Raw genomic sequence first — 17,757 nt, forward strand, 5'->3', positions numbered from 1 at the left:
TTTAAATTACAAAATATTTATAAAGTGTTGTATTATATGATGTACTGTCTTTAATTTATGCCGATTTAAATAAAAAACATGTTGCAGTAATGAGAATCTGATAAGAACTATTGAGAAAAACAAAACATCTTAATTGTATTTAGTATGTCACAATGTAAAAAAAAAATAAAACCTTAATGGTGCTTTGGGGGTGAAATGTGTTGAAGCAATAAAAAATAAGGTAATTGTGACTTCTTAGCTCACAATTCAGACTTTTTTTTTTTTGCAATTATTAGTTTATATCTCACAATTCTGATTTTAACTCATAATTGCAAGATGTAAATTCAGAATTCTTTCTGAGAAAAAGGCAGAATTGTGAGATATAGACTCGTAATTGCAAGAAAAAAGTCAGATTTGTGAGACAAAAAGTCGCACATACCTTTTTTTTTGTGGACAAAAAAAAACAGAATTGCAAGATGTAAACTCAGAATTTAGAGAAAAAAGTCAGAATTGCGAGATATTAATTCAGATTTTTTTTCTCATAATTGTAAAAAACAAACCGAATTGTGAAATATAAACTCAGAATTGTGAGGAAAAAGAAATCAGAATTATGAAATAAAAGATTTGCCATTACATTTTTAATATTTTTTATTCTGTGGCAGAATCAGGCTTTCATAGAATGTGACCAGGACATGTTTTTGTGAGATTCACACCTAAGACTGTCCCTTTTGTTAAAACTGTAAGGAAAAACAATTCAGAGGAGGAAAATGTGTGTAATAGGTTTCAATCAAAGGAATTGACAGGGCTGTCCCTACAGGATAAAATAGATTTTATCCTGTTTTTTGAGTGAGCATGAGTGATTTTATGAATGCAGGGGTGTTGTGGCATTTGATAAGAATGCAGATAATATGAGGATTTTAGGTTATGAGGGTGTGTTTGAATCGGGCTAGTTTATATCATTGTAAGCTCAATGATATCCCTGCTTATTTAGAGGGTTTTTGATAAATATAGTATATATAAATAAAAAAAGGTAAAAGTTTTGATGAGGATATCAAACGTTTTCACCCGTGTTGTATTTGTGTATGAAAAGTGCAAAAGATTAAAGAACAGATTAATTTGTAAATATAACTTATTCCTCTGAGCCCAGTTTTGTGGGTTAGGTATTGTCGATGAGCTTTGGTGTTTGATCTTTGTTATGTGCAGTTTTAAATGGACTTCTGAGCATTGTGGTAAATTCCAGGTCAAGAAAAGCTTATGATAGGTTCTCTCGTTTTACCACTTTTTCCAGAGGTTGATATTCAGTGTTTTAGAAAGAGCTTCTGAGCCTCTTTTGAATGCCAATGTGAACGCCTGGTGACTCACTGAGAACTGCTTGAACTTTTTTTGTGTTTGATATTGCTTTAATCTTGCTCTTTGTTGTCAAAGACATCGCTGGAGTAAGTAGAGGTGAATCAGTCGGTGTGTTTCCAGCCTGTCTGCGGTTTCCTTCCTCAAGAGGTTTTTGGACTGTTGATGGCAGTGCATGGCTTTGGGACAGGGCTGCGTGTGTTCAGTTCATTATGTTTATGACTTGTACTGGTCATTCCCAGATCCTCAGTTGAGCCTGCCCGTCACTCATGCTTACACACACATTCATCTTCCTGCTTCTCTCAGTATTATTGTTCTTGATATCCTGCCTTACTGATATTTTGCAACCTTGTGCTTATCTACACATTGTTTTTTGCCAAAGTATACTGCAGAAAATGTGTGTTAGAAATTGAAGTGGTTGTCACATATTTTGTTTCTTTACCTTTCTTTTTTTGTTTAATGCTAATATTTATTTATTTTATTTTTTTACTCCTTGAGGTACTTGTAGTAAACTTTGCAATGAACCAAAAGATTAACACTACCAAAATACAAAGGAAAAACGCTATTTGTTAACATTTGGGAGAATTTAAGTTATTGTTTCTGTGTGCTCGAAGTATGTTTTAGTCCCACCATAATTGGAAGTCAATGCATGAAATTTGATTTTTAATATTTTAGTTTCTATTCTTCATCGCTTAGTCCACAAAATATTTCTCTGAAATCTCACAAAAACTACATTATTCAAAGAAGATGCAGATGAAATACACTGTAGTTAATTTTAGCAAGGATATCTGAACAATCGTGCATTTTTAAGCAAAACTATCTGAGCAATCTGCCATTAAGTGTCATATACAGAAACAGAGGTGCTATTTTATTGTTTGATTAAGGGAACAGCTTTGTGTTTATAAATATATGATATAATGGATCAGGAATTCAGTTTTCCTGCATACTTACATGAACAGGCTATAAAATGAGAGTTTCTAGTCTTTAATATGGAGGAAGAACACAATGGTACTTTAAGGATTATTCTGTGTGGCAAGAATCATTTGGGAGAAACCATTACATCTCTGTGGTGCAGAACAGAGAATTAAATTACATTGTATATATTGTATATGCTCAGATCTGCATACCAATGATGATGATGATGTAATCTGTTCCTACACCTGGATTTTTGACTTGAGTGTTCTAATCTTGTTCATTTTTATAACCTAGTTCTATTGCACCAAACCATTTTGCCATGAGGATGATTACTTTGTTACGCACCAAACTTTTAAACCCTGTTTATTGTAAACCAGGGTTTGGTCAAGCGGTTTTTTATATGGAATCTAAAGAGAGAAATGTTGAGGCATGGACAGCTGTTGTGCTCATATATGTTAATGATTACCTTTCTAGAGATGATCTACCATTCCTTCTCCTCTGCTCTCTGGCATCATCACAGCATGCTAAACCTGAGGTAGTGGAATGAGCGCCTCCTGACCGGTTTCTGTCATTTTTTGCAGACTCTTCATGTGACGTACGTCTGCAACAAATCAACAGAGGGGGATTTGTAAAACATTGCCAGATAGCCCTATCTTCTCAAGGACAGTTCACATGTGTTGTTGTGCTCAGAAACACTCTCTCAGACAACCAAGAAATGGCTGCATTACGAGCTTTGATTTGTTTGTTTTTTCAAGCCTATTAGCCGAACCATCACACTATATGGCACAAGTATACATGCTATTGTTTTCCCTCATGAAACCTGGTTTATTGTACACATAATGGGTATTACTGTTATTTCAAGTACTATTATAATTGCATCAACATCTTGCATTCACTGCAGTGCTGATAGTTAGGTTTTATGGTGTAGATTCAGAATCAGACTGTTCCTTTGGTGTCGCATTTTTTAGGGTTACGCATTTTATTTTTGTGTATAACTTGACTGTACTCAAAGGAATGCATGCAATTATTCATAGGTTATTTCACATTCAAATTATTGAAATATTAGGATTATTATGCACAGTAACCAAAAGCAGATGTTGGACATTGCAAATATTGTTTTTGTGCAAAACGCAAGTCTCTAAATAGTGTGTGCAGGAGGAAGAAGCCATTGGCACATGACAGTCTTTTTATGCGTGAGAATTCAAATGCACTCTTGACTCCGTTGCACTTTCAAACCATAATGGGGACAAAAGTGCTGTACATAAAAGTTGCAAAAGTAATCACATACATGAAGCCAAAAATACAATACATTATTGAAAGCTAAAGAAAATTAGTTAGTTTTTTTTTAGGCTCCCTGAAATGCCCTAATGTGGGAATTTTCAGAATATCAAAAGAACTATCTCCTTAAATTCACTAAACCAACCATCAAAGCCATTTTACCGGCTTCAAACTTTAAAACTAACCTCTCTCCCTTCCACCCTGCCAAGAAAATTCCTCTGGAATGCCTGTCTGTGTTACTCCAACCCACAAGTGCCGTTAAACCGGAGGCTTTGTTTTACCGTTTCAGTCCTGAGCCTCAGATTTCACGGGTTATGACTCAGCAAATCTACCCACCCATTTTCCCTGTTTCTTTTTACCTATATCCCTGTTTTTGCTCTCCTTCCTCTGAAGTTCTTGCTTGCATTGACTGAATGCTTGCTGAGCACACACTATTTTGCTCCTTTTGTACCCTAAAAGCATGTGTTTTTCATTTGCTATCCTCAGAAAAAAGACATGAAGTCGGATTTTTCTCTCTATAGCCCAATTATCATAAAAGTTTACCTTTTTATGTTTTACATAGCCCTTGTTGCATAATGTGCTTTCAGAGTTCAAGAATCTTTGTCACATTATCACACTGGTGGTAGTTGTGTTCAGTACAGTAAGAGTTAAGTAAAGTATTACAACAAGAGATTATATTAGTAATGATACAATAAATACCGTAGATTAAAAGTTTTTGAAAGTGTAGTCTGTTTCTCCATTTACAGTTAGCAATTATATAAAACTGAGTGAAATAGATTGAAAATACATACATCCATTCTTATCTACAATATTATAATATTGCAAAAGCTTGTATTGTATTGTAAGGGTAAGCCAAATAAATATATGAAATGAATAAAAAATAGAGAAGAATAGAAAGGAAATCAATTTATGTTATGTAAAGAATTGATGGAGTGACTCCCTCTGGCGGTGACTACTGATATTGGGCTTTTCCATTTCTCTATTTTTAGTAAAGCTGTGATTTTGTTAGGGGCAGCCCACAGCAGACACACTTGGAAAACACAGATTATTTAAGTTTAGGGAAGGTTTTCTTGTATTTGAACCAATTTCGTTGAAATTGTGGTATTGCGGTAGAGAGGCCGGGTTGCGAATACATGCCGTACTACGCTGAAGGCTTGGCTCATGAATATTAATTAGTCATCCCTAGACAGCCAAGCTGGTTGGTTCAAAGACAGGCGTGGGCGCTAGTCAACTGGCCAATTAACGAATAGCAAGGGTTCGGGCAATGAATATTAATGTAGTATTCTGACTGACAGCTCCAGGAAGGTTACCAGGCAACGTCTAAATGAGGCTTTTAATATACATGAGCTAAGCCTTCATTGTAGTAGGATTCGTAATTTCACCGGAGGATAGAGGAGCTTCGCGTGCGCGGAGTGGCACAAACATGGCCACCTAGTGAAACCAAAACACTAGCGAAACGGCGTTGCCCTGCGCGTAAAATCTCGCCCGTAGATCGTGCAAATCAGCGTGACAGCGTCGTATCAGTCCTGGATTCGGATGCAGACCATGAGATGAAGGGGTTTACAAACCGGATTTACCGGAATGCTTTTGTTTGATAACGTTTGATCTGATTACATCACTTGGATTATTCCACTATCCAGAAGAGGCTTTAGGTATGTGATCTAGAAATGCATTTAGAGCTCTCTGTGGATGCAGTTCCATACTTTATGCTCAGAGGGGATGGTGTTGTAGATGTTTTTGTCACCTTTCTGTTATAGTAGCATATTGGTAAGACTGGATATGTCTCAAACCCTTGTGATCTGCCTACATAGACATCACTTTTTGGGATCAGTGCCAAAAATTTTGCATAGACGAGAAGCTGACTAGTTTTGGGGCATTTATGCTCTTTAAAGTTTTGATGGCCAAGAATGCTGGTCTATGTAGGCACACTAGATGCTGTGTAGGTAGGTTTATGAGCAAGTGTACACAAGTCTATTAGGGAACACTTTATACATATATACATATTTATTTGTGTGCGCATTTGTTTGTGTATACACACACACACACACTATATATATATATATATATATATATATACACGCACGCACACACACACATGAATTTAAGATTTGCATATTTTAAGTGTATGATGATATGATACCATCAAAACTTTGGTTTGGTTTGCACATAGATTGTGCTGTATTCTGTGTAATTTATATGTGCATGGTTTTTCCCGCCATCAAAGCCTGTGATGTATTAAACAGTACTGGGAATGAGGAACTGTGGTTAGTCACTGGCAGACTTTATTAATTCCAGGATTTTACTTTACACCCCTCCTGTTCACCGTCTCTGCATCAACATGTCAGATTCTAGGAGATGTTTGTGGACTGACAGTAATTGACGTAGCTGTTCTTCCTTTCTCAGTGTTGAACCCCTTCTTCCTGAGTCTGGGATCGTGGCAGATATTGAGGTAGAAGGTGTTTTCTCCACCGATTCGGACACTTTCTATGAGCTGAAGAGTCAACCCATCACCCTGAGGTGAGTCCGGTAATGGCGATTATATAAGCACACTTCCTGCTTTTTTTCTGTACTCTCACCTACACATAGATTGTGGCCGCATACCAGTTATGCTTATGAGAGAACCGCAATCGTATCTGATTTACTTCCTGCATACTCTGTGTTAGATGCCTAGAAGTTTTTGATCATATTTTGCTGCATACCTGTGATATATTGATTTGGTGTACGTACGGTATAATCAGCTTTACTCCGTGGGAGTTTTCCGGCAGTTACTGTAGTTCTAAATTGTTAAGATCTTTTACATTCTTCTTGTTTTTTGTATTTGTTACATTGCTCATTTTATTTGAAATTAAACACTTTTTTTGTGCCCATTTGTGTGAGTGCTTCATGTTTTTTCTACGATGAGGCTGATCAGGGCATGTTGTCCTGAAGGTGTTTAGACGGGGCGTTGGGTTTCTGTTGACAGAACTTCCCAGTGTCTGTTTCCAGTGACTTCTCAGTGATTCAGCACAAATCTAAACACCCTGATCTATCATAATACCTCTTTCCACTGCTCTTCTCAGGAAAAAAAAAATATTGATTATGGAGTAATATGTTTAGGATAGTGGTTTGAGTACTCTGAAGAGTTTGCAGAATTAGTGTTTCAAAGTTCACACGCTGCTGTCTCCCACAGTCTCTCAGCGTTATCTGACAGGATGATCTGCCTGACATAGTATTCTTTGGATTTGCTTTTTGCAAACAGTGTGTATGAGGCAACGTGGTTTTCCATTCACTCTGGGACTTCCCAGAATGACTCATCAGAAAAAAAACAAGTCCTGTGAAGGGAATGTGAAGGCCGTATTGTTGGAAATGCAAGACTGTACAGAGAGATTTGAGTTATTTTGCTCTGTAGTTGTTATGTAAGTAGTGTTCATTGATAGCACAGCTTGATAATGTCACAAAGGACATACTCTGTTTGTATTATTCACATTCTTAAGTCTTTTAGGATAAAAGTGTATGCTAAATGAATAAAATGTTGATGGTTGTATATATTTTAAACACTGTTGTTAAAGTCACTGTGAACAGGCTTGCTGCAACCAATTTTTTGTTTCCATAATAGGACATATTTTTCAAGTGAAAGTGAAAGTCAGTTAAAAAAATATGTGGGACAACTTTATTTTCCCTGTCAGTTGATTGGATTGTGAGACGTGGTCATTTGACATGATTGGACGAGATAATTGAAAAAGATGTGAGCAAAAATGGAAAATAGTTTCAGAGGTGATGTTTCTATATTGAAAAAAAAAATTGTATTTTTTTTTTGTTACGTTTTTTACATTTATTTATAGTTTGTTTTCAAAAGTTTTATTTATATTTTATTCATAAATTTTTTTTTATTTTATTTTTTTTTTATATTTAATTTATTTTGATGAAATATTATGAGAACAAACATTTTGTTTCTTTGGAATAACGTGCACTGATGAAAATTCTACCAGGAATATGTGTTAAGAAAGTAAATGCATCAGTTTTGATTTCATACTGACAACATAAAATAGCATTTGCACTGCATTTAACATCCACAATGTGATGTATTTCCAAGTGAAACACAACATTCTGCTGGAATAATGTAGAGCAGGATTTGATTATATTCATTAGGATATAAATGCATTGTAAAAAAACTAGGCAGTCATATTATTGGTTAACTATATTTTCCCGGTTTGCCTCAGGCAGAAAAGGTCATTACATTTTGATATTTTTTTCTTCGAAAGAGTATGCAAAACAAGACCTTATAAATAAGAAATGTACTATTTTTAATCAATAGTTTTTGGTTTTATGAGAAATTCAATTTTGGAGTTTGACATATGACAAATAAAATATCATGATATGTTGAATAAGAGATCATTATTTTTGACCGTCTTGTGTTTTAAGTTGCTGTTCTCACGCTGTCTCGGTGGTGAACTCTCAGCCCTGTGTTTCAGAAATAGCATGTGGTAATATGATTACAGCACGGGGTGTAGCGTGGTACTCTAAGCTGAATTACATTCTCATCGTCTGTCCTCGTAGTGGCTCTGTGACCCCTGCTGACCCCGTGACCCCAGCCGGCTCCGTGATGACGTCACGCGTGTTGATGAGGCAGGAGCTGATGCGACAGCAGGCTCAGGATCAGGAGAGACGAGAGGCCCAGAAACAGGCCTCCAGCGCTCAGCAGCGGCCCACTGACGCCACCCCTGCCATCTCTGTCGCATCCGCCCTGCCGGCCACACCGACCCAGGTGCCTGTGGAAGTGCTGAAGGTATGATCCTATGGAAAACCTATAAAAATGAATGTGAAATATGATGATTTGGGTGTTGAAATACTGTTTACAACATGAGTTGTCCTGTGTTTGAATCCCAGGTTCAAACTCACTTGGAAAACCCAACAAAGTACCACATCCAACAAGCTCAGAGGCAGCAAGTGAAGCAATACCTCTCTCACACCCTTGGCAATAAAATAGCCAATCAGACGCTGGCGATATCGCCCTTGCCCCAGCCCACCTCCGCCCCTGAGTTGGCCCCTGCCGCCAGTAGCACTCCCAGCAGCCCGCTGGCTGTGCTCAGCCTGGGATCAAACAAAGAAGAGGTATGAACTGAACCCAGATCAGATGTTTCGGTTTTAGCATTTATGTAGCCAAGAATGTGGTCAGCAAAAGTGATGGTTTTGAAGCAAAGCCCTTATGTCTTAAAAGTGATCAGGAATGTATTTTTTTTTTTACTTGTGTTCATCAAGCATGCATTAAATTGATCAAAATTGACAGTAAAGTCCTTTACAGTGTGACAAAAGATTTCCATTTCAATTAAATGCTGCTGACTTGAACTTTCTATTCATTAAAGAATGCTGAAAAAAACGTATTACAGTTTCCACAAAAATATAAATGAGCATGTTTTCAACACTGATAATAAAAATGTTTCTTGAGCAGCAAATCAGCAAATTAGAATGATTTCTGAAGGATCATGTGACACTGAAGACTGGACTAATGATGCTGAAAATTCAGCTTTGCATCATAGGAATAAATTACATTTTAAAATACATTTAAATAGAAACCAGTTATTTTCATTTGTAATAATATTTCACAATATTATTGTTTTTACTGTATTTTTAAATGTTCATTCAAAACATAAAAAAGTCTTACCAACCGATCTTACTGTTCAAACTTTTAAGCAGTAGTGTATATGAATAAAATCATACTTACCCCATTTACTTTCTATATAAATGTCCTCTTATCTGTATTTTTTATCAAACAAATAGAGCTTTGGTGAGCTTAAGACACTTCTTTGAAAAACATAAAAACCCCAAACATTTGAATGATAGTGTATCTTGTTTCAATCTCCAAATTATGTAATTTTAACAGTACTGCATCATGGCAATAAAGTTATAAAAATTTTAAAGATAAGAGTCCTTGAGCCAATGCCATAACAAAAGATGACCCATTTACACAAACAATGACGGCATAACATAATCTTCTGTGCTCTGACCTACTTTCACATAGGGCTGGCTCGATACCACTTTTTCAGAACCGATCCGATACCAGAAATTCTTAGTATCGGCCGATACCGATCCGATACCAGCGCAGTTTTTTTTTTTTTAAATCAGTGAAGAATTTCTATACCTCAATGTGTTGACCTGATCATCATTCTTTTGTGCGTAAAACACAATCTACCACATATAGACAACTTAATTGTAAAGAAAAACAACAAATGAATAAGTATATAATCATAATCTATGACAAAAATACTACTATAAACTAGGTTAAAGGATAATTCAGTAGCAAAAGTTACTCTAGAAAAATCACGAGTGCACAATCATTTTATAAAATCTAAACATTTAGTAAAAAAAACATTATTTAGTGGGGAACAAATAAAAGTGAATAAGTGTAGGGCTAAATCTGGTAAAATGTTAAACATTGCTCTTTGTATTGTTGTAAAATACATTCATGAAAAACAAGTAATATATTTATAATTCATATACTATCAAATTAAAAGACATTTCTTTTAAATGTATAGCACAGTAATGAGGCAGCAACACATGATAGATAAGACAACAACAAAGGCTATTAATAATCTTTCATTGCGCAAAAGTATTATAACATGAAAGGCTCCTATACAGAGCGGCAGAAAGTGCTTATGTGCATCCCGTGCGTAGAATGATGCGCTTGAAGCAACACTGAGTCACAGTGCTCCGCATAGAAAAGTTCAAAGCACAAAGGGAAGAGGATGTTGATGCGTAGTGTATTATATCTGTGTGATAGTTTACTGAGCCTTTTCTTTTTAACAGTTTAAAATTTCAGTTACTGTGCGCATAAAGAACAATTCATAGTGCTCTCTACTCCAGTGTAGTGATCTCTAATAGACACCCGGTAGAAAGTAACGTGCTTTAGAAACAGCACTAAACTCCAGCAAGATGCAAAACCACTGATCTTTATCTACAGATCAAGTATAATAATAGGAACATTGTATCATCTTAGAGAGAGTTCCACCATCTTGACTGTCGTAACTGAACGCGACACGCAGTTTGAACGCTGAATGGAGGAAGACTGACAGCCGCAGCGGAGAGAAGAGTTTACGTGAACTTGAATTTAACGACTTAAATATTCATCTGTGCCTCACATTAAACTATGAAACGGCTTCAGAACACTTGAAATATAGTGCACGAAAAGTTTATGGTGCTTTGTAATGTTTTTGTGCCTTTCCTGGGGCTTAATAATAACTCTGAGTTATTATTAAGCCCCAGGAAAGGCACAAAAACATTATAAAGCACCATAAACTTGCGCAGTATTAGTATAGTTACGCAGTATTGTAAAATACACAGAATATCGGATTTGGATCGGTCTCGTCTGACCGATACCTGATCCGGCAGAAAATGGCAGTATCAGAGCCGATACCGATACTGAGCATCAGGGAACGCTCAGCGGACCAGGAGCTAATGTATCATTTTCTTTTTTGGTCCGGACCAAACGAACCAAGAGAACCGAACTAAGTGTGAACGCACCCTTAGTTTCTTTACAAAAAAAAAGATTACTTGCCCATAACTATTGAACAGTAGTATATATGCTTTGGCCTACTTTCACATGCAAAATTACTAGATAACATTTACAATTCCTGCTCTAACTAATTACAATAGAGGTAGTCCTATAGATTTGAGGAATTTTTTCAACGTACAGAATCTCAGATCTGCCCCAGTAAGATAACAGCGGATTCTGTATATGATATATAACTTGTGTGAGAAGTCAAACTTTAGCATTGTGTTATCAAACAATGCTGCATTGGCAGGAAAATGTTTTATTCTCTAGCCAGCTTGTACTTTAGGCCACTTATTTTGCTAGACATAGTCTGTGAATTTCACATGCTTACAAAACCGTACTAACCAGTAATTATTGTCCTAATAATCTCAAGTCTTAAGCTATTTAGAGTATGCTAGACAACTAATTAAGTGTTTGGCTCTGAGACTCGAAAAGATCCTTTTGTAGAATGTGCCTCACGTTTGCTTAATACATACAATAGCGTGCTTTGTCAAGTCTGCGTGAAGTCAGCCAGACTCTTTTGGGCACTTTGCTTTTGGTACCACATTGTGCTGGTAAATATCACACTCGCGGCTCAGTGACCCCTGCACACTTCGCACTTTGTGTGGGCTTGGCTATTAAAGTCTTTCAGTCCTGTATTTCTCTTGTGTACATACTGAAGGACCCTTCTCAATCAAAAACACTGACTGGAAAACCCAACGATGAAATACAAGCTGGCTAAGGTTCGAGACTTTTATCAGACTTTGAATCGGATGTCTGTATTTCTCATGTCCATGTGGTTGGTGTGTCACTCTGGAAACCGCTGTGTAGTGTTATTTAAACATCCATCTGCCTCATGACTCATGGTGGAAATACACTGTAAAGTTTTTTTTTTTTTTTTTTTTGCCAAGAAATTTATACAAGCTGTTTTTTTCTCTGTGTTTTAAATGCACAGATCGAAGACGTCATCGATGACATCATCAGCCTGGAATCGAGTTTAAACGATGAATTTATGACATTGATCGACTCGGGTTTGCAGCTTCCCAACACGGTATGTAGCAACATCCTCAACTCTATTAAGGATCAGTTGAGCAACTCGAGTGCTTTTGTCATCTATTTCTTAAGAACTGATTAAGTAAAGTTTGTTGAACTTGTTTTGCACGACTCTTTGGAACAGCTTTTTTTGTTAATCACCGATGCTGATGACACAACAGCCATTTGTCATAATTTGCGGTAATTAATTGAAGCCCACAATTCTGCCTTAGTCTTTTGCAAGCAAAAGCGAATCCTGCTCTGACATGCCATTGCTTTGGAAATACAATTTCGGTTTTCAAATCAGTAATTTTCATTGAGTCTGGGAGGAGTTCAGGTAGAGGCGCTTGTGTAACCAGTTATGATTAAAGGTTAACTTAGATTCATATGCTTGCATATTGTCAGTGTAGTGTTTGCATTCGGGTCGTTTGGGTTGAATGGGGGCTTGAAACACTGGAAGCAAATATAAACTTCTGACACATGGCTCACAATGGGTGGGGTGAGCACGCCACGGAGGAGTGACAGAGAGTTGCCGCACACACACACACACACACACATGCAGAAACGCTGGCCACTGAACGTGTGTGTGCACAAGCTGAATTCTGTGGCAAGCTTGCCCTTTTTTTTTTTGAGACTCCAAAAGATATTTCCCCATTTCTAAACGTCCCTTTTTACGGAGAGACGCACAGAAAGAGGAAGCACTTTGCGGGTGTGTAAGAGAACATGAGGATTCTGGTTTTACTGCCGGAGAATGAAAAGAAAAAAGGCAAGATTGAGGTAAATTTTACTGCATTTTAATTCTCGGGTTGCTTGTCCTGTGTAAATGCCGTGGGAAGATGGTAGGTTTGTGTTTTAGTTGTGCTTTAAAGACAGTGATATGTTTTATGACGTTTTAAATAATCTTAGCATGTTGCAGTCTTTTGGGTTTATTTGAGCATGTTAATGCCTCAGGACAGCAGATTTCAGAGCAAGTTTGGATGGATTTTATGTAATTGATTTCTGCACAGGTGTCACTTCATCGGTTTCGCAAAATAAAAAGTCGCCTTTCAGGCTGGCTCTGTTTGTCAAGATGAATGAAATGCGTTTTCGGGTAAACCTGCGTGTTTGAAACTTCAAGCATGTTTATGAATCTTCTGTAACTGGTTTAATTATTCAAAAAATGTCTGACGTTAAGGTTGGTAATGTGTAGTTGTGTTTTCAGCGCTCGTAATGCATCTGCTACCTCGTTGAACCTCATTTCGTAAAAAAACGCAAGCAGAATAACTTGGCTATTGTGTGGAAATTTACATGAGTGTTTTTATTAAGAAATTAAACAAATTTGTGGTTAGATGTGCTCTATTTATGTTCTCAAATGTTTCAGTAAGCACTAACAGAGGAAAGTTTATGGATTTGTATTTTTCCCCCTCTGAATTTTTTTTTATGTATGCATTTTTGCAGATTTTCTCCATTTAATAGTCCTCGCCTTGTCTAGTTGGTTTCATTTTACAAATAAGCGTGCACACAGAGCCGTTTGGCCATTGTTAAAGATATCGCCCTTCAGATATGAAGGTTCATGTTTGTGGTTATCTGAACTGAATGAAGGTTATCCATACGGTGCACCATGTGGCAATGAGGGGGCCTCTGACTAGATAATGCAGTGGGCGGGGTCGGTCCTGGTTTAATTCATGGTGATTGGTTTTCAACAGCTGCCGGTCTCAGGAAACCTCCTGGATGTGTACAGCAGTCAGGGCATGGCGGTACCCACCATCACCGTCAGCAACTCCTGCCCTGCAGACCTGCAAAACGTCAAGAGAGAGTTGAACGGTGTGTATCTCCGTCTGTGATCTTCCATCTCTTTATTTTGCTGCTTCCTCTTCCTCATTTCTGTGACACCGATCCTTCACCGGCCAGTCGAGTCAGTCTGACTGTATCAGCAGAGTCACACACCACATTTGCCATTTCCCAATTTCACAGCAGTGCCCAGTTCAGATCTGTTCTCCCACACACAATATTAGAATACAGTCATGGTTGCATATGATTCATTATCGTATCAGTGGATATTTACGCTTTTGCAGAACTTGTGACTGATTAGTGTAAATACCCATCATTCATCAGGCATTGCCCAGCGTGCAATCAAAAATGAAAGAATTATAGAAGTAAAACTGATGTTTTAGTAGCAATTGCAATAAATTAACAGTGTTTTATGAGACATTTGGAATAATAGAAGTGCGGATATTGTTTGTGAATGTTATTTAGCTAACATAATAGCTTAAAGGTGAAGTGATGTACTTCCTTGTATCTAATTTTACTATCAGAAACTACTATAAATAAGTTATTTGTTGGTTGATTCTGACGAAAAGTCCCACTTCTCAGTCAGACGATGCTATAACTTTAAGTTTGAGTTTAGGATTGGACCATCTGTTTGCTCAACCAATAGCAGATAGAGGGAGCGTTCGGGATACCTGTTTGAAAACAGTCATTATTTTGGCATTTCTGTCTAGTGATGCAAGTGACAAAGAAATTCACACTTCCCCTGTAAAATTAAATACAAATTGCCATGTTAATTGTTGTTTTATAGATGCAGAGGCGAAAGCTATTATGAAGGAGAGACAGAAAAAAAACAACCATAACTTGAGTGAGTTTGATTTCTTGCAGATTTTACCTGCAGTTTCTTTTTTATCTCTGAGATCTGTCATCACTATGTGCACATGAACACCTGAAGGTTAATCATCCTTAGTGGAGTATAAGGAAGTGAATTACATTTCAGTTAATCTGAAACAAACATCTTGCCTGTCTAGTCATTCCCATCAATTTAAAGTATGTGTGTGTTTGTGTGTGCGTTTTGTAGTTGAGAGAAGAAGAAGGTTCAACATTAACGACCGCATTAAGGAACTTGGAGCTCTCATTCCAAAGTCCTCTGACCCGTCAGTATCACTGCTCTCGTTCTCACTTCTGTCTGGTTTTCAACAGTGACTGTTTCCAGTGCTGAAAGATTTCAATTTGAGAGATCATTTAAGTTATAATGACAGTTCATTAGAGAGAGTATTATTTTGTTGTATCGAAATTGTAAAAATATGATTTTAATGTCATAAAAATGTCATTTTATTTATTTATTTATTTTTAAATGATAAAAGTTTTCTTTTAAATTTAAGTGGCAATTAAATTTTTCCCCACTGTATTTGTTTTATTAATACTTTTTCATGATTTTGTTCAGTACATGTGTCTGTAAGAGTGTCTGCATGTGTTTTCTCAACAGCGAGATGCGCTGGAACAAGGGCACCATCCTGAAGGCGTCAGTTGACTACATCCGTAAGCTACAGAAGGAGCAGCAGAGAGCCAAAGAGATGGAGATGAGACAGAAGAAACTTGAACACTCCAACCGCAGCCTACTGCTGCGCATTCAGGTATGCTGCATACAGTAGATTTCCACAAAAACTCTTTTACTATATTTAAATCCATTCCATATCCATTTTCCCCCCAAATCACCACAGAATTATTATTAGTAATAATAGTATTACTTATATTCCATTATTGCACTATTTATCAATATTTTGATTTAGCTTTTATTTTTATACTTTCAGTTTTCATTTTTATTTAGCAATTTCATTTTCATGCTTTTGTAATGTCCATGAATTTTTTTTTTAATAATTCTAATTTTTCTATTGTTTTTTTAAATATTGAATTCCACAGATTTTTCACCAAATCACCATGGAATTAGTAGTATTTATGTACTATTATTATAGTATTTCTAAATATTTTGAATTAGCTTTTATTATTTCACTTTTTCATTTTAATTTTAGTTATATTGTTATTGTTTTTGTCATTTTTATTATTATTATTTTATATTTCTGTTTAGCTTTAATCTATTTTTATTTCAGTTTAAGTTTTGTTAATATTAGTACTGACAATTAAACTTATTTTAAGTTAGTTGCCAAGGCAACATTTATCATTTTCATCTGATATTTATATTTTATTTCAGTTATGTTTCAATTAGTGAAAATAGTTTTTAATATTTTTAGTTTAAGTGAATAATAACAACACCACACAGAAAATGTGAAATGTGAGTAATCATTTTGGTTTATTTTATTTTATGTATTATAATATTTTTTTATTATTATTTTGCCATTTACCCAAAAAATTTGCATCCTCTTCTCAAACCTGATAGTAATAATAATAATGAATTGGAGCAATGGCCTGGCGGTTAAGCACATATTCCAGACACATTGAGCTCTAGTGCTAATTCAGACTTAATTTAGACAAAATTTTTATTTAAGATTCTAAATAGACTCTAATTTGAGTCCAACTTTAATTGTGTCCTGATTCCGAGCCCACTTTCTTCCAAGTAATTTCTTACTGTCAAAAAGAAAGATGGATTTAAGAGACATTGACAGCGATTAAAACGCTGGAGGTCGGTTAGTCTGTGTGCTGTTGCTTTCAAATCAGGCAGGATCAGGCAGCAGATAAATGTCTATAATCTGCTAATCACCGCATCACACCATCGCTCATTTGCATAAAGCTGACCTTTGTTCAACTCTTATTGAAACTTGGCATCTTGAGGCAAATGTGCCTAATTGTCATTTCCTTAAGTTGTGATTTGAAATGCATGTTGTGCATGTGTAAATGCCCCTCTTGCAGTTTAATGATTGAGCCTGTGTGATCGACAGGAGCTGGAAATGCAAGCACGTCTCCACGGCATCTCATCATCTCAGATATCTGACTCCATGCTGACCCAGACGCAGACTTCAACTCTGGATCACAACCCCAGCAACGATCTCTCCAAGACCCTTCTGTCCCTCAACCAGACCACGCCCTCTTCTTTCTTATCTCCACCTTCTTCCACTTCCTCAGTGGGCGGGACGGTCACCAGCCCTCTGGACTTCGGGACACTCAGTTTCAGCGAGCTGGACGACCCAGCAGCCTCTGTGTTTAATCCAGCCCTGATGGCGGATATGGGATTAGGAGATATTTTGATGGATGACAGTGGTGCTCTGTCGCCCGTAGGGGATGCCGATCCCCTGCTTTCCTCTGTTTCCCCGGGAGCATCCAAAACGAGTAGTCGTAGAAGTAGCTTCAGCATGGAAGAAGACTTGTGACGTCTTCAATTCGGACGATAGTATTGCTTTACGGTGCAAATCCTGCTTGCGCACTCCATTGTCGGCCAGTAGAGGGCAGTGTAATCATAAAGTCTATAGTAATCGCCGTACTGTAGAAGTCCGAGATCCTCAAGACTTTTTTCTAGAGGTGACACAAGTAGCAGACGCTGACATTTAGAGCCTCGTTTATTATCTGGACCTCTGATAAATATATAGAAGAATATATGTACATAGAGTAGATTTAGTGCTAAACATCTATTTTGTGTTTTTTTATGCAGTTGTATGAAAAGTAGCACTGTATTATTAACTCGTAGACACTCACCACATGAATTTATTAAAAACGTTGGGGGGAAAAAATGCCAGAATAGCAAAATATATGATTTTTATTTTTATTTTTTCGTTTCAGATCCCACTCATATAGTGGGCTCCAAAAGTATGAGACTTCAAACCTGGCAATATGCAAGACGCAGGAATTTGAATCATAAATAAAGTAAAAAAATATTTTAGATTCTGCACTTAAAAAGAGATAAACCAAATACTAAGATATTTTCAGATTCTCTTGTTTTTCAGTTTAACATTGAAATTAAATTATGATGCTAATAATATACACTATTGTTTAAAAGTTTG

At 36.6% G+C, this 17,757-nt stretch overlaps 1 protein-coding gene across 1 annotated transcript; it reads left to right on the plus strand.

The window, feature by feature from the left end:
• Positions 1 to 4,804: 4,804 nt before the first annotated feature.
• Positions 4,805 to 17,757, plus strand: tfe3a (transcription factor binding to IGHM enhancer 3a). Its single transcript, XM_016468279.1, has 10 exons — positions 4,805 to 5,171; positions 5,923 to 6,036; positions 8,056 to 8,284; positions 8,386 to 8,610; positions 11,982 to 12,077; positions 13,744 to 13,861; positions 14,616 to 14,672; positions 14,886 to 14,961; positions 15,294 to 15,441; positions 16,702 to 17,757. The coding sequence occupies exons 3-10, from the start codon at positions 8,102 to 8,104 to the stop codon at positions 17,128 to 17,130; spliced, it is 1,332 nt and encodes a 443-aa protein (XP_016323765.1). The 5' UTR covers positions 4,805 to 5,171; positions 5,923 to 6,036; positions 8,056 to 8,101; the 3' UTR covers positions 17,131 to 17,757.

Source organism: Sinocyclocheilus anshuiensis, unplaced genomic scaffold (genome assembly GCF_001515605.1).
Source record: "Sinocyclocheilus anshuiensis isolate Anshui unplaced genomic scaffold, SAMN03320099.WGS_v1.1 scaffold188, whole genome shotgun sequence".
Classification (NCBI taxonomy): domain Eukaryota; kingdom Metazoa; phylum Chordata; class Actinopteri; order Cypriniformes; family Cyprinidae; genus Sinocyclocheilus; species Sinocyclocheilus anshuiensis.

Coding starts and splice junctions, on each gene's coding strand:
- tfe3a (XM_016468279.1), top strand. CDS start 8,102: ATGACGTCACGCGTGTTGATGAGGCAGGAGCTGATGCGACAGCAGGCT. Junction 8,611..11,981: donor TGGGATCAAACAAAGAAGAG/GTATGAACTGAA, acceptor TTAAATGCACAG/ATCGAAGACGTCATCGATGA. Junction 14,673..14,885: donor AAAAAACAACCATAACTTGA/GTGAGTTTGATT, acceptor TGCGTTTTGTAG/TTGAGAGAAGAAGAAGGTTC.